This window comes from Silurus meridionalis, chromosome 24 (assembly GCF_014805685.1).
Source record: "Silurus meridionalis isolate SWU-2019-XX chromosome 24, ASM1480568v1, whole genome shotgun sequence".
NCBI classification, from domain to species: domain Eukaryota; kingdom Metazoa; phylum Chordata; class Actinopteri; order Siluriformes; family Siluridae; genus Silurus; species Silurus meridionalis.
Genome location: NC_060907.1, coordinates 10,163,204 through 10,189,199, shown reverse-complemented (window position 1 = coordinate 10,189,199; position 25,996 = coordinate 10,163,204). Strand labels below are relative to the sequence as shown.

The following is a 25,996-nucleotide window of genomic DNA, read 5'->3' as shown; positions in this document are numbered from 1 at the left end:
TTTATCGCTGTCTGCAGTTAATCATCGACACTCCCACTAGTCCCATCACCAGTGGTTTACCACTTTTCTTTGTCATCACTGTAACTGCCATTAAACAGGTAAGCAAGTGAAATATTATTTATTTCAGATTGTATGTATGTTATAAGTTTTCCAGGCCCTTTGGCAGCAGATCTAAGTAATCTTATAAGTTATACAAGTTTTATAACAACATATATTGTTAAATGTTCTTCAAGCATTATGATATCTATAGTATTTTATACCTTTTCTCAGAAAGCAGAGTTAAATAATAAAACCTATTCTTGGTTTGCATGTAACTAACTCTATGCATTCCAAAATTATAATAATTGCATGCTTTTGTTATATTTCTTCCTCTCTCCGTCCTTCTCCATGCAGGGCTACGAGGACTGGCTCAGACACAAGGCAGACAATGCCATCAACCAGTGTCCTGTTCAAGTCGTCCAAAAAGGCAAAGTGGTGCGCAAGCAGAGTCGCAAGCTCCAGGTGTGTTACCCAGAAGAAAGCGTGCACATTTTTACTTTTTACAAAGGGCATTGACCTGTGCCACTGACATGCCCTCTGTATAGTCCTGTTTATAAAGGAAGTCATGATGTTCAGTACTGAAGCTTAGTGTGACAACTAATGCGGGCAAAAACTAGCCGCTTTTCTATGTTGTAATGCAATTCAGCTGACAGCATTGTCCCAGTTAGTGTTTGGCAGCAGAGGGTTGGCAGGATGACAGACTGAAAAGTGGTGCGCTCCCACATTTGAGGTGAAGGTACTGTAGTGTTATTTTAGGGAGCTCGCTATGCCACTTATTGAAGGTCTGCTTTTGGAGAGGAAACTTTCGAAAGCTTGTGCCATACCTAGAAATGTGACAAAAGGTATTTGAGCTTTAAATAATTCTTTTGTCGATTGTGGAAGGTGTTTGGAGTCGTTTTTCTCAGTACAATTCTTGGCGTTTGCTTCAAAGAATTAAAAGACTACTAGTGTGTTTTATCTCTGTGTGACATTGTATTTCTGTGCAATGAAAGTCTGATGCAGCGGTTGAATTCAATTAAAAAACTAAGTGGAATAATACAGAAATTGTTGCATTCATAACATTTTTGAACGGTTTATTATACATTTTAGCAAACGATTTAGAAAAGCATTTAACTGACAGAATTCAACAGTCATACATTATAGAGCTTTTTCTGTTCTCCCGCAGTACAAAGAAACATGCACATTTTTGTTTGTGGGAATTACAAATTCACTACAGAACAGCGAATAGAGATTAGGTTGAAAAATACTGCCGTTTTCCTGTAGCACGTGTTTGACTATAATACAGATTACATTTGTTTAAAATTCCACATGAATGAACGAGGAAAATGCATCATACAGCACTTATATTTCTAGTCTGAAATCTGCAGGTTGAAACCAAAAACAGATAAAACTCAAGGAAGCAATTTACACGCAGTTTGTCGTTCATCCGCATAAACCAGTCATCGTCTGCAATCTATTACGTAACATGCAATCTCTGCCGGTGCCAAAAGCCCCTTGGATCGGCCCGTCAGCAGAACGATAGATTTATGTTTGCGTTTGTATTTGTTTGTTCCGAAATGATGTATTTAGGACGTTAAATTACAGTGTTTAAACATCCATTGTCCATGTCATTCTCATTACAGCCGGCACTGGCTGCGTTCCAGAGTGGCGCTCTGTGTGAATAAGGACTGTGTTGGGTAGCACATTCTCGATGAGAGCGTGATAATGACATCATGGCTTTGTGTAGCGAGAACAACGAGTTATTGTTTCTTCATAATATGACTGTGGAGATGTGGTCGTGTGGATGTGTACATTAGAACATGGATTTTTTTTCGAACACGTTGCACCTGTATAACACTTGGTTTTGTAATCGGTAATGCAGACTGCTGTGGGAACGGTGTTGACAACAGTGTCTGTTTGTGCACGGCAGGTGGGTGATGTGGTGCTGGTAAAGGAGGACGAGACGTTCCCTTGTGACCTGATCCTGCTTTCCACCAGTCGAGACGATGGCACGTGTTTCGTCACTACGGCCAGCTTGGACGGCGAATCCAGTCACAAGGTGATTAAGGCACAATGCAGTGTGTGTTACATTACTTCCAAAAGATCTAAGAGGAGGCGTGAAAAGCGACTCACTGCTGAGTCTGCAGGAAAATTCCATTTATTGTTGGTTAGTTCTTTTTTGTCTCGTAGGTGTAGTTGTAGTTGAACTGAACTGTAATTTGAGCTGTGTATTTTTTAGTTCATTACAGGGAACGTGTGTGTGTGTGTGTGTGTGTGTGTGTGTGTGTGTGTGTGTGTGTGTGTCTTGGCATGCTGACTGCTCACTGTTGCTCTGCTTGTGCTCTTCTCCCCACACAAAGACCTATTATGCAGTTCAGGACACCAAGGCCTTTAATACAGAGAAGGAGGTGGACCAACTGCAGGCCACTATAGAATGTGAACAACCCCAACCAGACCTCTACAAGTGAGTCATAACCCCTGCAAATACACTACTGAACCCTCAGCAACTGAAATGTCAAACATGTATGTTGCTAAGACAAACTATTTATTCAATATATCCAAGCCATTGTGCATGAGCTGATATTTAATGCGGGAGCAGCTGAGAGATAAATGCAGACAGAATGAATATGGTCATGTGCTCTAACACAGTAATAATATACCTTGGTTCTTACTAGTAACCTACGTACTATTAATCAATCAGAGACATTTTATTTCAATATTCAAATTTTTTTTATTTGTCACAAAACATAGATATACACAGAATACAACTATAAGATAAAAATATATATATATTTATATTTATATATATATATATATATATATATATATATATATTTTTAAAAACAAACCTTTGAGTATGCAACAAACAGTTGTGTAAATCAACTGTAAAGTTGACAACCAATCTTAAAATAATTAATATAAAATATACAGTAAAAAATATTTTTTCCTGCTTCTAGCGCATCAACTTTAAGGACAAAATGATCACTTGCTGCCAAATATACCCCACCCACTAACAGGTGCCATGATGAAAAGATAATCACTGTCATTCATGCTCATAATGTTCTAATGTCATAATGTTATACCTGATTGGTGTATATTTAGATGTTAAATTTATATTTGGGTGTGTTTGATTAATTGCATCAAGTAGTGCAACTGCGTAGGCTAAATGATGTACGGAAGTAAGTTCTAGTTCTAGTCTTTCTCAAACAGAAAGTTTCAGAGACTCACTTGGCTATGAATACACTACTGAGGTACCTCTAGGTTTGTTCTTTATTTCAGTAGCTGGTTAAGTTTGATTTAGCTACTATTGGATCAAGTAGGGCTACTACAGTATGAAGAAAAGCAGGGACTGTTCCACTTTGAAAAACGCAGCTTCTTTTACAGCTGTAAGTCGAGTAGATTTTTGCACCTGAAATGTTAGCAGCTGATCGTAAAGATCCATATACTGGGTAAGAGCAGTTATTTTTTATTCAACAAGCAACATTTCTTTTGCCAAGCCAGTGCCTTTACTGCTTGTAATGAACTCGTCGTGTCGGGTTTTATGTCCGAGATGTTTTATGAGCTTACTTGTACCTTCGGGAAAGGTGCTTAAGTTCTTCCTCTTGACATTTTCACAAAGCAAGGCTTGCAGTCTGCTCTGCATTGATTGCCATCATGACATCAATCCAGACTGCTGACATTTTCGATCGATTACCACAACATAACATAGTACACATAGTTTTCACTTACGTAAAACATTACAGTCATAACACACCTCTCATAGTGCAAAGCCTGACATGATCCACACCTCATACTGGTATCAGAGCTTTGTTTTTATTCATAGTTAACAAGCATCAGACCAATAGTGATACCGGTATCAGTATTGACTTCATACTTTGTGCATCTCTCGCTCTTGCTGTCTAGATTTGTGGGACGCATCAATATTTATTTGGACCGAGATGAGCCCATTGCAAGGTAAATCCATACACAGGAAGCTGACCCCTAATTAAAGGAGTGTGTGTGTGTGTGTGTGTGTGTGTGTGTACAAGAAAGATTGAATGTGCAATATAGAATTTTGCGAAACATTTTATAGCGTTCACGGAGCACATCTCTATTGGAGTAAAGCCTAAAGTTAACATATCACTGAGCCAGCACTTTGCCATCTGCTTTGAGAGATGCAATCTATTTCACTATATTCTCTCACCTTTTTAAAATTCAGGCCAAGCGCTTGTGCTGTGCGATGCTTCTACTGTACTGAATTTAATCTCTGCTTTTAGACCTCTTGGCTCGGAAAACCTGCTGCTCCGAGGGGCCACGTTGAAAAACACAGAGTTCATATACGGTAATAAAAAATCACTACATCTTATTTAATCTCTTGGGAATAAAAGGTACTTAAGTTAACCAGCGTAGAAAATGTTGAGCTGATACTCTATTGGAAAGGTGCACTTGATGGTAGATGTTTTCTACTATATTAAAGATTATTTTCCTCACATTGAAGGATTTTATTCCTCATATCCCACAGCAGTTTGCCAACGATCCGAGTAATGTTGTGGAATGTCTGCGCGACGAGTCTGTTCCCGTCATTCCCTATAAAATGTCAGGCTTGTTACCTTGAACGTGTTAAGCACTCTGTCATGAGCACTTACCTGTGGCTGAAAACTTACTGCTACAAAGCACTGGACATTAGAGACTCGCTCCATACTTTATGTTTAATTCATTTCAATTTTGTTCATTTTTATTTGTATAGATCTTTTAACAATTGTCTCAAAACAGCTTTACACGGGATAAAGCGGTAATAAAAGATGTATTAGTTTGTTCTTTATAACTGTGTGTTTATGCCTAATGAGTGAGCCAGTGGTGGCTGGTGAAAGAAAAAACTACCTGAGATGGTATGAGGAAGAAACCTTGAGAGGAACCAGATCCAAAAGGAAACCCCGCCTTATCTGTGTGGCTTCAAATATCCCAGTTCACCAAAACACTCTATATTCATGATCCCTCCAGATCTGCTCCTTTACCTAAGAAAAACCACCTGACAAAAAACGTGACGAAACAAATGTTTTTTCAACCTCGACTCGACACTGAGATGGTGTCTTAGTCCTGAACGCTATTTGGAAGGCTGGTCTATAACTGTGGGGATATTTAAATAGACATATATATTTTTTATTTAATGATTATTATAAGCCTTAGATCATATTGTTGTTACTATAGAAACAACAGGGTATTTGAACAATGCATTATTGTTAGAGCTGTTTCAGAAAATGAATGAACCAAAATCCACTATTACACACCACCGTGATTAAAGAATTCGAAAAGGTAAAAGCAGTTTAGATGCACACTAGATTTAAATACACACAAATATATTGTATATCTTCTGTGGCTAACATTGGTACATTTTTCTCTGAAAGTTTTTGCCAGTGCTGTGTAGTTTTAAAGACATTTGTTTTTGCTCAAAGTGTGCTATGAGAATGAAATAGTCTAGCCACAGCAGAAATCCCAGTCAGGCGAAGAAGAAAGGTGTAGAGGGTGAGAAAGCCAGTACAAAAGGGCAAATTCTGAGTAAGAATAAGAAGCACTCAGGAGAGTAAAAAGGATTAAGCAAGAGAGTTTGATTTGGCTCGTTAAACTGTTCTCCTGCTCCATTCCCACTGTAATTACATGACTTTTTGAAGGAACTGAAAAGTCTGAATTAAGACTTTAATTGGTCTTAATTCAGAAATATTAGGTCTTTGTGGAAAAAAAATTAAATTTTTAATTTAATTAATTTGAATGAAAAAGGGTCATTAAGTGGTAATAACATTATAATATAATATAATTTTTAATATCCAGGTGCTGTTGATCTGGTATTTTCACACACTGTACAATGATTTGTATCTTTGTTCTATGCAAATTAGCTACGTATAAGATTTATTTATTTATTTATATAATATGGTTTGGAATGTGTGCTGATTTCTGTGTGATGTATACAATATAAAAGAGGACTTTTAAAACTGATGTATTCATGAAGAATTTATTTTGAATGCAGTATATTTTTTCATCCACGAAAAATCTGGTATAAATGATTTAATAAATCCTCACACAGGATATATTCACTACATTTGAGATCCAGCTTTTTTATGTTACTGTATGAACTACTTGGTGAACTAACTGTAATGTGCTCTGACAGAATATTGATGCTTTAATATTGAAGTAAATCTAGTTTAATCTAATCTAGGGTTAACCCTAAATCTAATCTACCCTAAATCTAAAATAGTCTAATTAGAAATTATGTTTAGGCATATAGAGTCTTATCTTGAGGATTTAACAGCAAGTCTGAGGTAAAAGTTCAAATTCCTGACTTTTGTCTCATTTACACAATCACGAATGCTTCACTTTGTCTGACAGCTAGGCCTAGCCTTGAGGGTTAAGATTATTGGCTTTACTGAAACCTAAGACTCTTCTTGTCCTTTTTTTTTTTTTTTACTTTCTAGCTAACCACTTATATCATGCATTAGATGTTAACTAGAGTTTGACATTGTTTTGTCATTTTTTATTTTTATGGATTTCATGTAACATTAGGACATAATAAATAATAATTGTAAACATAAAGCAGAAGTAGGAAGAAATGTACTGTACAATAGGATCATTATCTCTTTCTTCTATGCTGAAATAGATTACAGGTAATCATACATTGAGATATATGGAAATACAATATATATATAACAAATGTATTGGGACACCTGGTTTTTGGAGACAAATGTGCTTCTTCCCAAAACTGTTAAAGTTTAAGGCATACCATAGTGTATGATCTCTTTGGGTAAAGCAGCAGTAATTTTTCCCCTTGAATTAGGAGACTCAAACCTATTCCCCCGTGACAATCCCTCTGTTCACAAAGCCGGCTTTGGAAAAATATTGTTTACATGGGCTGGAGTGAAAGATGCGCTGAAGTAAAAAAAATGTTTGTTCGGAAATTTTCCGGAAAAGACTTTCGGTTCATTGCAATACTTTTTATGTGTGGAACATAGTGGCGGCCTGCAGGTTTGTTTAGTCTCTGCCTAATATTTAACCAAACAGGCATTTTATTTCAAATTGTTTAAAAAAAATGTAAACTGTTTTTTTAAAACAACAAATGTTAATAATAATTATAATCTGTCTTAATACAAAACGAACACCCAGCCCCAAACGTACTGAAATTTAACCACACCATGACATTAAAAGCCGAGGTACGTACCGAATCGTGATAATCAGTACCTAACTTAACTATTGCCCTTATGTCTAAATGAGTTCAAATCTCTACAAACACACTCACATTAACACTTAGAGGAGCATTTTAGAGGAGCATTTTCCATGTTTTAGAGGTTGTTATAACGGGGACGCTGGGGACGAAATGTTATATTCAGAAAGCACATAAAATCTTCCAGTCAGGTGTCCACAAACATTTCTCACATAGTGTATATCAAAAACTGTACAAAATGCTTGAGGTGGGGTTGGGGAAAATGGGGGGGCACATACAGGGGGTAGACTTTTGGCCAGAAATGTATATAAGATGTATATTATTTTATCTGGGTGTAAGCACAGGATCTCTCACACACACAAAAAAAAACACTACCTTATTACAGTGTCACTCTGGATTTCACAACATGTTTTATTTATTTATTTATTTTTTATTCAGCCGTGGCAATCTACACTGGCATGGAGACCAAAATGGCCCTGAACTACCAGTCCAAATCCCAGAAACGTTCTGCTGTAGAAAAGTGAGATTTCATTATTTATTCTTCTTAATGTAGTTCAATTCCTATTAGTGTTTTCTGAGTAAACCATGCTTGACTGCGGTTTCTAATGCATGTTTTACCTTGTTAGGTAAGCACCGCAGATTGCCTACATAATGATTTGTAATTACTCATGCGGAGACATGCAATATCCAGTTTCACTCAGAAGTATATAGAAGGCAGTTAAAAGTCTTTAAAATCGGATGGGACATCATTTGGGGACACTGAGATCTTTTTTTTGTACGTGTTATCCGTTCCTGATTTCCTTAATAGCTCCTAAGATAACTGTTGTGATCTAATGAAAGTACAAATCATCTGAGGCTGTACAGCAGGAGATTTATTAAAACTTAGTTAACAGTCTTTAAATCTGTATACAAGCACAAAGGGCTGTTTTTTTTCTATATTATCTTGCCTTTTACAATAAATCAGAGGAGCTCTCGGTAATGGCTCATCAATTCTTCTGTGCTTGCAGGTCTATGAATGCGTACCTGGTTGTTTATCTCTGCATCCTGATCAGCAAAGCTCTAATTAACACTCTCCTCAAGTACGTGTGGCAGGCCGACCTGAACCGAGATGAGCCCTGGTACAACCAAAAAACCGAAACCGAGCGCCAACGTCATGTAGTATGTCCAATACTATAGAAATCCATTTGCTGTTCTTTTAGTCAGTGTTTTATAATGTGATGGATAAAAATCCTCTGATTAAAAATGATACAAATAAAATATTCTACTTTTCTGTTTATGTAATAGTACAACAGTATTTTTTCTTATTGTAAAATTGTACTTAAGCATCAGAATGACGTATCTGTAAGGATTTAAGTGCTAGCTAGCTAAATTGCTAGCTTTGTGTGTTTTTTTTATTGTGAAGCACAACGTGTGCAAAAAGACATGTTTCATTGATCAGGATATATATATTTTTTGTTCTCTCTTCAGTTAATACGAGCGTTCACAGACTTTTTGGCTTTCATGGTCCTCTTTAACTACATCATCCCGGTGTCCATGTATGTGACTGTGGAAATGCAGAAGTTCCTGGGCTCTTATTTTATCACGTGGGACGACGAGATGTTCGACGAAGAGCTGGGGGAGGGTGCGCTCGTCAACACGTCCGATCTTAACGAGGAACTCGGGCAGGTTAGAGTTGAGATAGTAGAAAGTATTTCAATTCCAAATTTTTGCTTTTTTTTTTAATAATAAGAATAATAATTTATGAATGTAAATATTGTATTTTTTAATGAATAAATCTAGATTCTTTTAATGATAATTTCATATAAATCAAATAAAATGTGTACTATCAAATTTTATTTTATTTTATTTATTTGTACAAACTTTGCAGATAAACCCTCTCATTTGTATACGTTTTTCTCAGGTGGAGTACGTCTTCACTGATAAGACAGGTACTCTGACAGAAAACAACATGGAGTTTATCGAGTGCTGCGTAGACGGTCACGTGTACGTCCCGCACGCCGTCTGTAATGGCCAGATCATGTCCGGAGCCGACAGCATCGACATGATCGACTCCTCCCCCTGCGCAGAGAGGAAGGTGAGCCTACAACCTAAGACTAGAAACGGGAAACATCTCACGCTTTTGAGGTTTGATTAGTTCAGGTAGTGTTATTTTCCAGTTCATATAAATCAAGGCATGACATACTATTTATTTATTTATTTATTTAGAAATCTTGATGCAAAAAAACCCACAAATCTATTAAAAGGTTATTGTTCATATGTTTTTTTTTAAATTGCCTATTTCATACATTGACAGCTTAGGTGGGAGAAATAATGATGTCTCGCAGAAAATGTCGTGGTTCCTTTGTAATATATTTTAAATACATGAAAATTTAAGCACATGACGTTTTTCCTAATGTCGAATCTCTTACATCCTACACAGAAGGAAAATAAAATCCACCTTTTATGACTTCCCAACTGGTCACGTTACGACACAATCCATTAAAGTTCTGAATCCTCCAAATTTCAGCAGTCTGTTTAAAAATAACCTGTTTTTTTTGTGTGTGTGAAGATTTCAGCTCTCCGTCTAGTTTAGAGGAACAGAAATGAATTGGCGATCTCTACCACTCTAATTCCCGAGACGATAATTAATGAACTCGAGTGACGCATGACAAATGAATGTCTGATTAAGAAAATGGCCTATTGAAGAACGCATTAATTACATCTTCTCCTTTCCTGTGCGGTTATACTTTTAAATGTAATCTCTCACACCATCGTTACGTCTTTCAGCAGAACAAAATTTTGACAGACTCGTCTGTTATGTCGCGCTCGGGTTTGGCATGCGTTTGGTAGTTTTAGCTAGGTATTGTCGCCTTTTGTTTTCGAAGATGCATAATCTTGCTTAAACACTTTTATTTATTCCGCCACTGACAGCCTGTGTCCTAGCAATCATGCATCATTAGGGCAAAGTATTGTTTACCAGAGAAGAATTCAGGCTCAGAAGATAGGGGGCGGGGCCATGGTGTCCTACACACTCTTTGTAATTAGACCCTACGTCGAGATGTTAATCTATTTTGGCTAAAACTGTTGGCACAGAGTTCAGGTAATGGAGGTAGAGAAAATGGATGACATTAGGAGGGAGCTAGTGGGTGGTATTGTTTATTTTCCATGTTTAAATGCATAAGATTTATCAGTCCTGCGAACAAAACCACTAATTCTACCTGTCGTGATTACACATGCCAGCCGTTTTTTAAGGAATTTTCGAATCATCCGGCATCCATGCAATGTATAAAATTTTAAACGGATATGGGTCAAGCGCTTCAGCTTTGAAATTAGAATTAGAAATAGTGGGGGGATGTTTGAAGGTTTTTGCATAAATAACTTTAAACTGTGATTTTGCGTAGATAATTACGGTGTAATAATTCAGGTATACTATTATTAAAAAATGTGGTGCTTGTGTTACTACATATGAAGCTGGTTTTCAAAAGAATTAGAAATGAATGGGATGATAGACAAAGTAAAAACACAGATTTTATTACAGTACACCCTTCCCTTTTATGGGCTAAGGTGTATTTGGTACACTTTCCAATGTAAAATTCATAAGCCATTCAGAGAGGTTGCAGTTTCCCAGGCTGCCAGGAACATACTGTTAAAACACGTTCTCTTTATAAGGAAGACCTTGTGCCAAATCTCATTTCTTCTTGTGTAAATACATACAACTGTAGTGGATGCAGGAAAATAAAGTTTCTTGTTGAAGTACGTAGTTAATTTGCCATCTTTAAACATGGAACCAGACAATCAGGGGTTAAAATATGAGTGCTGTCTGTGGCGTCTCCGGAGTCCATGGTTGGCTCTTGAGCTCAGGTTCCTGTGTGTATGAAGTTTTTCACGTTCACTCTGTGTGTGTCTGAATGGGTTACTTTTTGCTAGCTCACGTTTCCACTAACTTCCCAGAAACATGTCGGATTTGCTAATCAACACACAATAAGCGGAATTAAACACAGGAAGAGTCTGGATTTTCTCCACGTTTATAAATCTGTGCCACTATATAAATGCATGTGTTGCTAGATAGAAGAACTCATGGTTCGTCACAAGAATCTCTATGTTGGTCTGACCTCAAGCATGCGGTTAGTCAACATAAAAACCTTTACAGGCTTCACATATGTTTAGCTCAGCCCACATTATTTCAGAAAGTTCTGGAAATATTTGCTCATTTTGTTCATATTGTGGAAGTGCATCACGATCGAAATTTTTCAGCTCATGTGTATAATTATTTTGATTTCAGGAGCATGAGGAGCTGTTTTTCCGGGCGCTATGCTTGTGTCACACAGTGCAGGTGAAGGAGGAAGAGACGGTGGATGGCATTAAGAGGGGAATCCACCAAGGAAAATCTTCATCCTTCTACATCTCCTCCTCTCCTGATGAGGTGGCACTGGTGGAGGGCATGAAGAGGTGAGAGAACACACACACACAATCTGATGGAAAACGAACACACAAACACAAGGCGTTATAACACAGGATTTAACACTCACTCCACTTTTATCTCCATTACGTAAGAAATGACTGTGCTATAGCATTCAGACCTTCAGAGTACACTGATCCTCCTGAGGCCCTGAGATCAACAATCCATTTTCTTCATTCTTACCCTGCGCTCATACTAACAGGCAGCAAAGTGGGAAGCAGCTGTTCACTTACTGTATAACTAACACAAAGCTGGGACTCCAGTGTCAGTGAAGAGCAACATTTAAATAGTGATTTTCTCTAATTTATGTAGTTGAGTCATGTTATGATAATGGAACAAGTGATTGGTCATGGACACCCAGTTCTGTTTAATTCATTTTTATTTCATACACTTCATTTGGGTTCCAACTCCTTTATTAACCTGACAAGGTTGCATTTATATTGTCAAAGCTATACTAATAATGCTGCTGCTGATAATAATAGTAATAATAATAATAATAATACTGCTGCTGATACTAATAATACTACCGTAATCATGCTGCTGCTGATACTAATAATACTGATACTAATAATATTAATAATGCTGCTGATAATAATAATAATAATAATAATAATAATAATAATAATACTGCTGCTGATCCTAATAATACTAATAATTCTGCTGATAATACTACTAATAATACTAATACTGCTGATAATACTACAGTACTACTAATAATAATACTGCAACTGATACTACTACTACTAATAATAATACTACTATTAGAAATAACCTAAATTATGTTTATAATACAAATACTGCTTTTGTTACTCATGATCATTGGACCTACGTGCAATGTACATTATACTGTTTGTCATGTTGTAACACACTTCACACACCTGCACACTAAACCTGGGTCACTGGTCACTTCTCAACATCCTTTTTTCATATTACTGTCAGGCTGGGCTTCACCTACCTGCGGCTGAAGGACAATCACATGGAGATCCTCAACAGGGAGGAAGAGATCGAGAGGCAAGTTTCCTGGAATAACACATTAAACTAATACTTAATACGATTTGACAGCTACTGTCACAAATACACTGGTGTGTTATTATCACTGCTGTTTGTGTAAGAGTGTGATGTAGTGTTCCGTGTGTTCTGACTTGATGCCCAGACTTTAATGATGAAGTTGTCTAGACATACAGCTGCACCCTAGGTTAATTGGGAGGTGTGTAGGAACAGGTGTGCATGTGCGTGCATGTTATGTGTAAGCCATGCAGACATAATGTGTGACCTTCGCTTCTTCCCTGGAGGACAAAGTGCATGTCTGAAACGGCTGTAATTAGTTCAGCAACATGATGCCGTACAGAGAAGTGCGCAAGGGGATGCGCACACACACAACACACAAACACATACATTGGTGTTTGAATCATAGATCACATATATCTCTAAGGGCCTAGTGTACATTACCTATTGTTCTATGTGTGTGATGCAAAGCCTACAGTGTGTGTCATTTCCTTGCCTCCTTTGACTTAGGGATGTATATTCACACTGAAACCGTACTGGTGTGGTGACCATTTGCTCACGTGTGTGTGTGTGTGTGTGTGTGTGTGTGTGTGTGTGTGTGTGTGTGTGTGTCGTTTTTCCAGGTTTGAATTGATTGAGGTGTTAAACTTTGACTCTGTGAGACGGAGGATGAGTGTTATCGTCAGATCCAGCTCAGGTAAAAGCACTAAGTATTAAAAATCGCATGACTAAAACAATTGTGATAACTATATATATAGTAATATGTACTTTAGCTAACTAAGTGCTTGTAAAACCACAGTGAAGTGCTCAGATTTAATGAATTTGTAGTAATAAATATCAGGCAGTCTTTGCTGAGCTCACCATGGAATTAAATCCTCATTGAGGACACACTATCCTGCTGCCACAGATTTGTAAGCACACAATTATACAGGATGTCTTTTAGATGTGGTTGTGTTACATTTATTTTACTTGAACTACTGTAGGAGACCCAAACCTGTTCCAGCATAGAAATGCCTCTGTGCACAAAGAGAGCTTCATGAAGATATGCTTTACATGGGTTGGAGTGGAAGATCTTAGGTGGCCTGCTACAGAGCTCTGATCTCAATCCCATCAAAAATCTTGATAGGATTGAGATGAAGTCGAATGCTGACTGCACCCCAGGCCTCCTCACCTACATCAGTACCTGATTTTACCAATACCCTTGTGTCTGAATGAGCACAAATCTCCACAATCACACTCCAAAATCTAGTGGAACATCTTCCCAGAAAAGTGAAGGTTATTATAATAGCAAAATTAGAATAAATATGGAATGAAATGTTTAAAGGACATATAAATCTTGTGGTCAGGTGTCCACAAAGTTCTAGCTGATCTGTTTAGGTGAGAGTGCTGGACAGACTCAACATCTTCTGACAGTATCCACAGGTAGTTAATGTACGAAACCGTTACCTAAAGTGAAACAGACCAACATGTAGAGATCTTCCTTCCATGATTAAGAATTCCTAGTGAGCTCTGTGCTGTGTGTTTGTGAGTGTGTTCCCTTGCCAACACACACACACAAATCGATTCAGCACATTTTACTCAACTGGGTCAGTGTGTGATAAGAATGCTAATGTGACCTACATACTCCTGATTTTACACACAACAAGCTGTAAACAAAAACAACAGAACCCGTAGATAAAATCAGTGTCAATTCAAATCACTTGTAGTTTTGTTCCCTTTGATTGTTTTCTAATGATCTAATAATCAAAATTTTCACCTCAGGGGACTTCTACCTGTTCTGCAAAGGTGCCGACTCATCCATTTTCCCCCGAGTCATCTCAGGGAAAGTGGACCAGGTCCGAGCTCGGGTAGAGCGTAACGCTGTGGTGAGCAAAAAATGTTCCTCATTTATCATCCCACCTGAAGTTATTTCTAGCTAGAACACGTAGTAATGCAACTGCCTTCAAGAATCTTGTGTTTCTCTGATGTTTTTTTGCTTGGTTAGGATTTTTTTTTTTACTGCACCTTGGCATCAGAACTATAGGAAAATAAAGCTAAAATCCTATTAGGATTTCAAATGCTAGGGACTTTTTTTTTTTTTTTTTAAATCTATGAATCACTGCCCTTATATATTTAGCCATTTCATAACACAGGTTTATACTGATGAGTGCATTTGTTTGTACCCTTATAGCTCCCATTATTAGGAAAAATCTTACACACATTTTCCGTTGTTTAATTATGCAATCAGCCAATCATGAGGCAGCGTGAGTATAAAATGAAACTCATGATACCAATCAAGAACTTTAGATCATGCTCAGGATTTAGAACAGGGATTCAATGTGGTCTCACTGACTTTGACTGTGCAGCCAGATAGGCTGGTTTGAGTATTTCAGAAACCACATCTCTTGAGAAATGTTCATGCAACACACTGTCTAGATTTAACACAGAATAATGCAACAAACAACCCAATGAGCAACACTTCTTGATGCGCATGAACCATGTTTATGAATTCTAAAATCACTATTTACAACCATGGTGAGCGGAAAAGCAACCCTTGTTCACTGGTGGACGGTAAAGAAGTAAATGTAATTCGTTACTGTACTAAATTATTTTGTGTTAAGTAGCCTTTTTTCTGTATCTATGCTGTATCTGTTAGTATTTCTATTTGGGGAGACTTTTGTTTTAACTTTACTACATTTTAAAATTCCAATTTCTTACCTTTTTTTTTTTATTTTGTGAAATCAGAAGTTCCTTTTTAATTTTGAGTGAATAAAAGCGTAACTGGTCCAACATGCAGCAAACCTCCAATCAGTGCAGAGCGTGTGTTCTGTTTTGAACGGCACTTGATGGGATCTACATATCACCAACATACAGTTCAGCATCAATTTAACAGCAAGCAGAACATTTAGAGAGGAATAAATGATGGAAGAAACTCCTGACTCGAACTCGCCAAAACACCAGTATCCTTATTTTATATATCCAGTTTTTTTAGCTGAAGTAACTGAAAAGAAGGTTTTGGGCTCATAATAATTTTAATATCAATCGGTGTTTGACTCATTAATATTATTTTATTAATAGATCGGTGTGCTGAGAGGAACTGAGAGCTTTTTCACATAAACTGTGTTGATTAAGTAAAGAGTCTTATGACAAAAATGATAATAGGAACATTATAGCTGTAATAAATCATAGTACTTTGGATACATAAGTTGATTTGAAGGAAAATACTTTTCTACTTTTACTCAACTGAATAATTTTTGCTCAGTGTATCTTTACTTTAACTCAAGTATGGTTCGTGTACTTCATTCACCACTGCCCTTGTTAACATTTCTCACATTTTTTTGATGTTTTATGTGAGAACATTACCTGAATCTCTTGACTTACATGATTTGATGCATTACACTGCAGACACATGAATGGCTGATCAGAGGCTTGCATGAAAGTCTGCCAATAATACAGAATACACTTTCACTTTTGTAATTTGTAAAGCATTTTTAAATCTTATTGTCGCTATTTTGGGTTTGGGGAAATCGGATCCCAAGTCAGATTCATTTTGTAAAGTATATTCAGGCTGACACTGAGCTGCTGGGATTCTGACTGTATCTTTCACTCCACCTTGGTGATGACAGAATCACCAGGCCTGCAGACAAGAGATGATGTAAATTTGGATGCTGTTACTATTATGAGTCGGATAAAAAAAGAGCAGTCACAGGGCTGAATAGTGTTGCACTAAAAACAGTGTCACATGTGCTGTAGTAAAAAAGGAAACACTCAAGCCCTAGCAGGTGCACTAGTGGACAAACTGCTAGCAACATTATTTTTTAAGGAGATTTTTTTTGTTCACATTTGCTGGGTTTGTGTGCTATTTATGTAACAATCATCTGCATCCAATGTTCAGAGAAAAAAAAGAGCTCCACCTTCTTTTAACTTTCTCAGAAGAAAGTTGAAACATAGCACACCACAATTCCAGTGTCCTACCTGAACCAATCCATCTCTTAATACAGTGGAACCCACTTATCTCGACCTCGGTTATCTCCACAACCCTATTAAGTCGACGTTTTTGAAGTGGAACCGACAAATTCTCGCTTTGTCTATGCATTTTTTAATCGGTTATGTTGAATTTTTTATGTCGCCGAACCCTAATATCTCGAGCACAAGGGGGGGAAAATTTGCCATTTAACGTCAGTCATGTCGATCGGCGCTGTGCAGCCGCAGAAGGATTCGCGAAAGTGGCGGAAAAATCAAGGCTTAAAGCTGCTACAGGTGTTGTATTGTATACTGGTGAATCTCTGCTGTTAGTTAGTGCACATATGCCTTTTGTTGTTAAATGTTATGCGATGAACGGGAGGCGAAAGCCGCGCTTGGCGGCACGGAACGTGGGATGAGCAGCAAAAACATAGAATGAACAACGGCAGGATCGGGGGGAATCCGCGATGCGCTTTGGGAAGAAAAGCGCAGCCGTTGAGAGAGTGCCGGTGGGAAGGCACATACCGGGATACGCATGCGAGATAACAACGACCGCCGTGAATCAACATGTACCAACAATAACGGACAGTGAGAGTGTGGAAGTTTAAATAGGAGCTGGTGATGATGCGAAACGAGCACAATATGTGCGCGATTGAAGCCGGGAGCTTCAGAGAAAGCAGCCGAGAAAGCCGAAGGGGGCGTGGCAGGTGGATTCCTGACAGTTAACAAACATTTATTGCTTTATATTTATCAATATATGAAAGTATCTGTAAGTATGAAAGGGAAAGTTTATACGACTGTGGTGAGACCTGCAATGTTGTATGGATTAGAGACAGTGGCATTGAGTAAAAGACAGGAGGTGGAGCTGGAGGTAGCAGAGCTGAAGATGTTGAGGTTTTCGTTGGGAGTGACAAGGATAGACAGGATTAGAATGAGTTTATTAGCGGGACAGCGCATGTAGGATGTTTTGTTGACAAGGTGAGGGAGGTGAGATTGAGATGGTTTGGACATGTGCAGAAGAGGGACATGAGTTATATTGGTAGGAGAATGCTGAAGATGGAGCCACCAGGAAGGAGGAAAAGAGGAAGACCAAGTAGGAGGTTCATGGATGTGGTGAGGGAAGACATGCAGCTAGTTGGTGTGAAAAAGGCAGATGTAGAGGACAGGGTGGTATGGAGACAGATGATCCGCTGTGGCGACCCCCTAATGGGAGCAGCCGAAAGAAGAAGAAGACAAACTGATCAGGCATAACAATATGATTACCTGCCTAATATTGTGTCTGTCCCTTTTTTGCTGTTAAAACAATTTTGAACCCATCGAGCCATCACAATTTATGGAATCGGTAGAACAGAGCCTGCATCACATACAGCTTTTTCATACAAGACACCCAATGAAGTCTCCTTTCACTGCAGCCACAGCTGCACCAATCACGAACATCATCTCTAGCAGAAGCATCAATATGAACCTGATAAAATGGCCCCAGGTTTTCAGGTCATTTATGTGCATTTTATCCACTCAAAGAACGTGATATTTACGTTGGCAGTGACGAGAATGGACAGGATTAGAAATGAGTTTATTAGAGGGACAGCGCATGTAGGACGTTTTGACGTGTAGGTGAGGGAGGCGAGATTGAGATGGTTTGGACACATGTGCAGAGGAGGGACATGGGGTATATCGGTAGGAGAATGCTGAGGATGGAGCCACCAGGATGGATGAAAAGAGGAAGACCTGCAGGTAGTTGGTTTGAAAGAAGCAGATGTAGAGGACAGGGGGTGGGGGGGGGTATGGAGACGGATGATCCGATGTGACGACCCCTAATAGGAGCAGCCGTAAGAAGAAGATCCACTCAAAGAACATGAAATGCTGACTTCTTTTTTGCCTTCTAGCATCTAATTGGTTAAAGCAAGAGCCCATACTGTTTATTACCGTAGGCCTTACGGCAATACTTGATGTGACCGCAGAAATCTGATTGTATAGATACTCTAATCTAAACTTGCAGCAGCGCATCCGAGAGAAACGTTATGAAATGAAGCAAATTTTTTATTTGCATACTGCAATTTTGCTTTTACTGTATTCAGTATTAACATTTAATTTAATAAAAATATAACTAACATTTTTATTTTACATTTTATTATTTAAGTATTTTAACGTCAATAAAAGAGAACAATAAGAAAAAAATCTTTTACACACACACACACACACACACACACACACACACACACACACACACACACACACTGAAATAGAAAAAATACTCATTTATGCAATCAAGCATTGCAGAAGGAACGTTCAGTATTGCTATACTCAGCCTTAATTTTAAGTATCACAACTTAAACCAGTAAAGTATGTATTTGTTCTAATGAGTTGTTTCATATTGTTAAGGCATTTAAATCACACACTTGATGGATGAAAAATTCATAGATAGCACGCCACCTATAGATTTCTAAATAAAACAGAAGCAGTATGAGATTTTTGCTCGGCTAGCAGAAATAGATTCCGATAAAGCCATACTCAATTTCTAACGTGATTGCTAGCTAGAACGCATTGATTTGTACATTCCGGTTAAAGGTGCTTCATGTAGAATTGCTGTCCCTTGTTAAATTTTTATCTTAAATTGACAAGCTTTTATATTTTACGACATACCAGCAAACGATCGCAATGTCTGCTGATGACGATAGGTAGTGGAATTATACGTGGCGAAGTGATACTCTACTGCTGTTATAGAAAATATAGGAACCCTTAGGATGTGTCTCAGCCATCAAATCGATTGAGTGGACCAGAATTATATTATATGGGGCAAATTTTTTTTTTTCTTCGATTTCTTTAGTCATATTTGGCTCTTTGAAAAACTGTTAGCACATAGGCACACAATTGTATATGACCTTGGAGACCCAAACCTGTCCCACACGCTAAAATGTAGCAAATCAATGGGGAATAGGATGTTAAAAAAATCACAAAAAAATCTTGTGGTCCAAACATTTGTCCATATAATGTAACTTTGCAGTTTAGACTTTTACTATCTTAAAAGGTTATTTAGTATATTGCCTATTCGTCATTTACTATTTATGTGAGAGTTTGACCTTCTTGCTTCCACGTTAGGAGGGTTTACGTACACTTTGCGTAGCGTACAAGAAGCTGAGTCGGGAAGAGTATGAGGAAGTGTGTCATCTCATAAACAGCGCTAAACTAGCTCTGCATGAGCGGGACAGGAAACTGGCTGAGGCGTATGACATCATCGAGAGGGATTTCATCCTGCTGGGAGCAACAGCTGTGGAGGACAGGTAAGTCAAAAGGACCCAAAAACAGATTGTAAATCAGTTTCGGTTTGACATCAGCATTATCGCTCCATCTTGTACATGTGTGTGGTGTATGTACTGGTGCAGCAGTCATGCGTGCTCAGCCAGTCGATAAAGTCTATCTGTTAGGCTCCGCTGTCAGCAATTAACGCAGGGCTAAAGTCATTAGAGGCCCTCTTGAATCAATTTGTGGCCAGCAGTGTGGCATCTTGATGAAGTAGGGAAACAAGTAATGCTCTTAGAAGTCTGTCGAACCGGAAGTCATGTATAAAGTTATTAGTCGAGCATATTAGGATTTATGAGTCAGTGTTGATGCAGTTGCACCTTTACTTCTTATTAGTTGCTATACAAAGCATTTTTTTCCTCGACGAATAAGTTTGAAAGGGTAAAAGAATACAATACATTTTCTGTATATCACATTTGTGGGCTAGAAACCTGAGTGTGCATTTATATAAACCCCCTCCTTCGCCCTCTGTGGGACTACACATTATATTTCTCCTCAGGCTTGGCAGCTCAGAAAATGTAAAAGTACATGCAGTGCTTGTTGAATGCCTTTGACTTTGCAGCGTAGGAATACAGCAAACAATTCCCCAATCCCCTTCTGGAAGATGTATAAACTAGATGAAATGTAGGGTTAAAGGGCGATGTAGAATCAAAAAAAAAAAAGACTACCACACTCGGTTGTCTGAGCGCAAGTTAAATAAAGGCTTAAAATCCAAACAGCAGCAGCAGGAGTATAGGATTGTGCAGGAGTGAAACGGAACCAAATGAAAGGCGTCGAGCCTGGAGCAGAATGAGTCCTGGCAGTTCTTGATGAGTCGCAGTGCAGCGGGCGATGCTCAGCGGGGGGTTTCGTGCAGTAATTGTCTGGCAACGGAGCAGGACTGCGACTCCTTGCTGCTGTGCGGCTTAATTATCGAGTGAAGCAGCCTGTGACAGGACGACTCAGGATCAGCTCCTTTCACCACTACTGAGAGCAGAGAACTGTTACTGGACTGCTAGTGATAGTGTAACTTCAGCAGTATTGTATACACTACCTTAGACACCTTTTAAAAACAATGTATTTGTGTTAAAGGTTTGGACTCCTGACCAAAAGATTTGTATGTAATTTATGAAGATCCCATTTGCTCTTGAATATGTTCCACTAGATTTTGGAGTGTGCGTAGAGGTTTTTGCTCATTCAGCCACAAGGGCTGTAAGTACATGTAGGCACCAATGTACCAAAGTAGGCACTTCCTATACAATTGTATGCCTCTAACCTTGTGGTAACAGTTCAGGGGAAAAAGCACATCTGGCTTGGTGTCCCAATACTTTTGTCTATATAGTGTATAATTTGCTGATATAGATGATAAACATCCTGTTATATGACGTTTAATCTTTAAGGAAAAAAACATACTGAAGTTTTTTTAATTCAGGTATATACACTGCTTTTCATTTGAAATGCGACAGTATAATCATAAAAACTTTTTTGGATTCTCGTTTCCAGGCTGCAGGACAAAGCAGCCGACACCATCGAGTCCCTGCACAAGGCCGGCATGAAGGTGTGGGTCCTTACAGGTGACAAGATGGAGACGGCGGCCGCCACATGTTACGCCAGCAAGCTGTTCCGCAGGAGCACGCAGATCCTGGAGCTGACTACCAAGAGGACGGAGGAGCAGAGCCTGCACGATGTGCTGTTCGAGCTGAGCAGGACTGTACTGCGGCAGCACGGAACCATGAGTCGAGATACGTTCTCTGGGTGTGCACACAGACACACCCACACGCGCACACATATAAAACATGAAACCTGTCGATAGATTCTATGCTCTAAACCTAGAGATGGGTGGACACACACACCGTATAGATTATATGTAACGCATAAGACATGCGGATGCGGAGACAAACATAGTAGTTTAAATATATTAGAAATCGCAAATGTTTTCTAATCGGTTAAAGGGATAATAGCTCATATTTACCACAAATAGTAACAAATGTAGTATAAGAACCAAGCGTCAAATCACAAATCGATTATGGAAATGCTACATATGCAACAAAAATAGTGATTAAATACCAAGCTCTTTGTATTACTATTATTATAGTTAGTACTTTTATAGAAAATACATACACAGCTCTTAAGCCTGTATAATTAATGTATGTATGTATGTATACGTATATATGTGTTCCGCAGACTGTCTAATGAGTTCCAGGACTACGGACTGATCATTGACGGAGCCACTCTGTCTGCAGTGCTGAAACCGGCGCAGAACGGCAGTACAGGAAACTACAAGGAGATCTTCCTGGAGATCTGCAGAAACTGCAGCGCTGTGCTGTGCTGTCGCATGGCCCCGCTTCAGAAAGCACAGGTAACCCGGAAAGTTCAGTTAACGTGGACCTGGGAAACGTTCCTGATCCGTATCGCTGGAACAACTTGCCTTGTAGGCCCTTACTTTGATCTAAAATCATGCAACGAGTTCATCCTTTTTCCTAGGGAATTCTCTAGAAACAAAACTGCTATTATTTGTAGGTTGACATTTTAGATCCTAAAATTAAGAAGTCTCTCAAGGCTCAGGAGTGGGAGGAGTCAAAGGCAAAATGCCATTGTATTGATAGGACTGGATGAAATGGACATTATTGTAGAAACAATGAAGACTCTGTATTGATCACAGATTCTCCACTTTTGGAAATAATCCAGTTTTTCTGTTCCATAGTTGGAGGTGAGACACTGTATTACTTCCTGTGCAATAAGACCTTGTTCAATTTGGTCCTGGTTATAGTCACTCTCTTTAAAGGCCACTCTGAATTTCTTTTACCGATCTTTAGTTTGCTTGGGTGCATACGAGATTCTGCTCTTACAATTTTAAAGTAAATAGATGTTTTTGTTCTCTTCTTGTCACTTCATCATATCCAGTGCATGACCCCAATCCAGACTGTCTGTCACATAGAGTTTGTTTTACCAACTTTTCCTTATAGTGTTTCACTTCAAGCTGCATCCGAGTGCCTCGTCTACTACTGGTGTTATATTTGATCTTATACAGTTTTACAGTGTGACAGTTTGGATTGCCCCAAACTTATGAGAAGTACATTTCATTTCCCAGAATAAAAATGTACTATCATGTTAGGACTTGATATGGTTTTGTTCTTCTAGATCGTTAAACTGATTAAAACGTCCAAGGAGCATCCCATCACTCTGGCCATCGGAGACGGCGCGAACGATGTCAGCATGATCCTGGAAGCTCATGTGGGCATCGGTAAGAACCCACCCTTCACTTTTAAACACCGTTTCAGTAAATCTACAAACCTTAACTGGGCTTAACTGTTACATGTTACTTGTTGCAACACTGCTGGGCATCCAGCTTGCCACTCAGCAGCTCCTCCATCAGCTTTACTGCTGATTTATCTGTTTGCTGTCGTAATTTTGTGTGAAGCACGGCAGAAGGGAAAAGAGCTCCCTGTGATCAAAAAGTACTTACTGTTATGATGCGGCCCCTCGTGACTTTCTGCTTTAAATTAGGCATCGTGTTAAGTTACCATACGGTAAAACAGATGGTTATAGGTCTCTTAAACACACACAGTAAACTCTGTGAGGATGTAGTGCTGGAAAAGTAAATAATGAGTTTATTTCTTAAATGATTTATGTGCTGGTTGCATTAGAAGAGCAAGTGTGTTAAGGTATTATTTTTACACTGCTTCTGGCCTGGATGACTGCACAGTACTTTGTGATTGTTTTATGTATTTGTGTTCTGCCTGATTTATTAGAATTTACAACAAACGTTGCTCAAATTTTATATGCGATACTGTACCTTGAATTTGAAAAATGTATTTAGAGCATAATTTATAATGTTTTTTTAGGTCAGCAATGTACATTTTATGTGTACAGTAATCCCCCTATTATCGTGGCGGTCACGTTCCAAAACTGTTCGCGTTAAACGAAAAAACGAGATAAACGGACGCTACCTTAAAAATGCTATTTTGTTTTTTGTTTACGACGTAAATCATCCTCCTACACACTTTAAACACTCAAAGAAAATATTTGCAAGAAAATAGCGAGATGAATTTCGTGTAAATTCGTAGAAATACATTACACTGTATCCCATTTATAGTGAGTACATATACAGTATATACATGTACAGTATACAGTCCGTAGATTTTTTTCTGCTTGTTTATTGGTTGAAGTGTCCTATGACATCCAAAAAGTGACTGAGACAAATTTATGTGGCAAAAAAGAATTCCACGATAACTCGGGAGCGCACGATTCGAACCGCGGTAAAGCGGTGGATTACTGTACATCTTCAACATCCATTATAAGTAACCATGAGCACATTATTTCATTAGTAGCTTGGTTAATACACACCTTCGTGGACCGCAAAATTCGCATGTGCTTTTTGAACACACTTCACATTTAGTCCACATTTGCTGTTATAATAACCTCCACTCTTCTGGAAAGATGTTCCACTAGATTTTGGAGTGAGCTTGTGGAGGTTTGTGTTCATTCAACCACAAGTGTGTTAGTAAAATCAGGTACAGATGTAGGGTGAGGAGGTCTGGGGTGCAGTCAATGTTCCAGCTCATCTCAAAGTTGTTCAGAAGGGTTAAAATCAGAGCTCTATATCAGGCCACTTAAGATCTTTCACTCCAGTGTAAAGCATATCTTCATGGAGCTGACTTGTGCACAGCTGCATTGTAATGCTGGAACAGGTTTAGGTCTCCTAGTTCAAGTGAATAAAAAATGTAATGCCTAGTGTGATGTTTAAAGCTGTCAGTTTGCTTCTTTACCTATCTTCTCTGCTTTGGCCTCTAAAGACTTTTCTGTTTATTCCATTTCCAGGCATCATGGGTAAGGAGGGAAGGCAGGCAGCCCGCAACAGTGACTATGCAATTCCAAAATTCAAGCATCTGAAGAAGATGCTGCTGGTGCACGGCCATTACTACTATATCAGAATATCTGAGCTGGTGCAATACTTCTTCTACAAGGTACAGGATTTTCTTTTATGTAGTAAATGCAACATTTATTGTTGTATATTTATGCGTGTATGTTCATTGTTGTGTAGCACTTACAGAAAACTGAACACTGTACACCCCTCACATTTCAGCAAACATTTATTATATGTTCGCAAGGGACAATACGCAGTCAATGTGCAGCTTTGTGTAGCAGTACAGATTTACTGTTCTCAGAAAACAACTCAACATACAGCCATTATTGTCAAAATAACTGCCAACAAAAGTGAGTACACCCTAAATGAACATGTCAAAACTGTGTCTAAAGTGTTAATATTCTGTATGAGCACTATTGTTATCCAGCACTGCCTTAATCCTCCTGGGCGTGGAATTCACCAGAGCTGCACAGGTTGCCGCTGGGATCCTCTTCCACTCCTCCATAATGACATCACACAACTGCTGGATGTTAGACACATGGCGGTGCTCCACTTTTCGCTTGAGGATGCCCCACAGGTGCTCAATAGGGTTCAGGTCTGGAGACATATTTGGCCACTCAATCACCTTCACCTTGAGCTCCCTCAGCAAGTCAGTGGTCATCTTGGTGGTGTGTTTGGGGTCGTTATTATGTTGGAAAATGTCGGATCATTCGGCCCAGTTTCTGAAGGGAGGACGTCATGTTCTGCTTCAGAATGTCATAGTACATGTTGGAATTCATGTTTCCCTTAATGAACCGCAGCTCCTCAGTACCAGCATCACTCATGCAACCTCAGACCATGATGCTACCACCACCATGCTTGACTGCAGGCAAGACACAATTTTCTTGGTACTCCACAGAAAGACGTCACCACTCATGCTGGACACCATTTGATCTAAGTTATTCTAAGCTAACAGGTTGTCTTCAGCAAACTGTTTGCAGCTTTTCTTATATACCAGCTTCAGAAGAGGGTTCCATCTGGGACAAAAGCCATATAAACCGACTTGTTGCGGTGTGTGGCACATGGTCTGAGCACTTATAAGAAGACTTTCCGCTTCTGCAACTTTTAGAGGAATGCTGAAGCACTCATGCGTCTGTTTTTTTTATCCAGCTGGACCTGCACCTGTCGCATTTTAGAGGACTCAACTTCTTTGTTGGACCCTTGCGAGGCCTGTTCCAAGTTGAACCTGTCCAGGAAAACCTCAGTATGACCCTGACAA

At 38.8% G+C, this 25,996-nt stretch overlaps 1 protein-coding gene across 7 annotated transcripts in view; it reads left to right on the top strand.

Annotated features, from left to right (window-relative positions):
• atp11a (ATPase phospholipid transporting 11A) overlaps positions 1-25,996 on the top strand; it is a 94,760-nt gene that overhangs the window by 47,654 nt on the left and 21,110 nt on the right. For all 7 annotated transcript variants that reach the window (XM_046837046.1, XM_046837045.1, XM_046837044.1 and 4 more), the window contains exons 4-22: positions 18-98; positions 394-501; positions 1,949-2,077; positions 2,379-2,482; positions 3,922-3,972; positions 4,275-4,339; positions 7,646-7,727; positions 8,215-8,365; positions 8,675-8,872; positions 9,108-9,281; positions 11,469-11,635; positions 12,585-12,656; positions 13,274-13,347; positions 14,412-14,515; positions 19,692-19,873; positions 21,375-21,626; positions 22,056-22,230; positions 23,013-23,115; positions 24,693-24,838. In XM_046837046.1, coding sequence (XP_046693002.1) covers positions 18-98; positions 394-501; positions 1,949-2,077; positions 2,379-2,482; positions 3,922-3,972; positions 4,275-4,339; positions 7,646-7,727; positions 8,215-8,365; positions 8,675-8,872; positions 9,108-9,281; positions 11,469-11,635; positions 12,585-12,656; positions 13,274-13,347; positions 14,412-14,515; positions 19,692-19,873; positions 21,375-21,626; positions 22,056-22,230; positions 23,013-23,115; positions 24,693-24,838 — 2,418 coding nt within the window. The remainder of the gene's footprint in view (positions 1-17; positions 99-393; positions 502-1,948; positions 2,078-2,378; positions 2,483-3,921; positions 3,973-4,274; positions 4,340-7,645; positions 7,728-8,214; positions 8,366-8,674; positions 8,873-9,107; positions 9,282-11,468; positions 11,636-12,584; positions 12,657-13,273; positions 13,348-14,411; positions 14,516-19,691; positions 19,874-21,374; positions 21,627-22,055; positions 22,231-23,012; positions 23,116-24,692; positions 24,839-25,996) is intronic.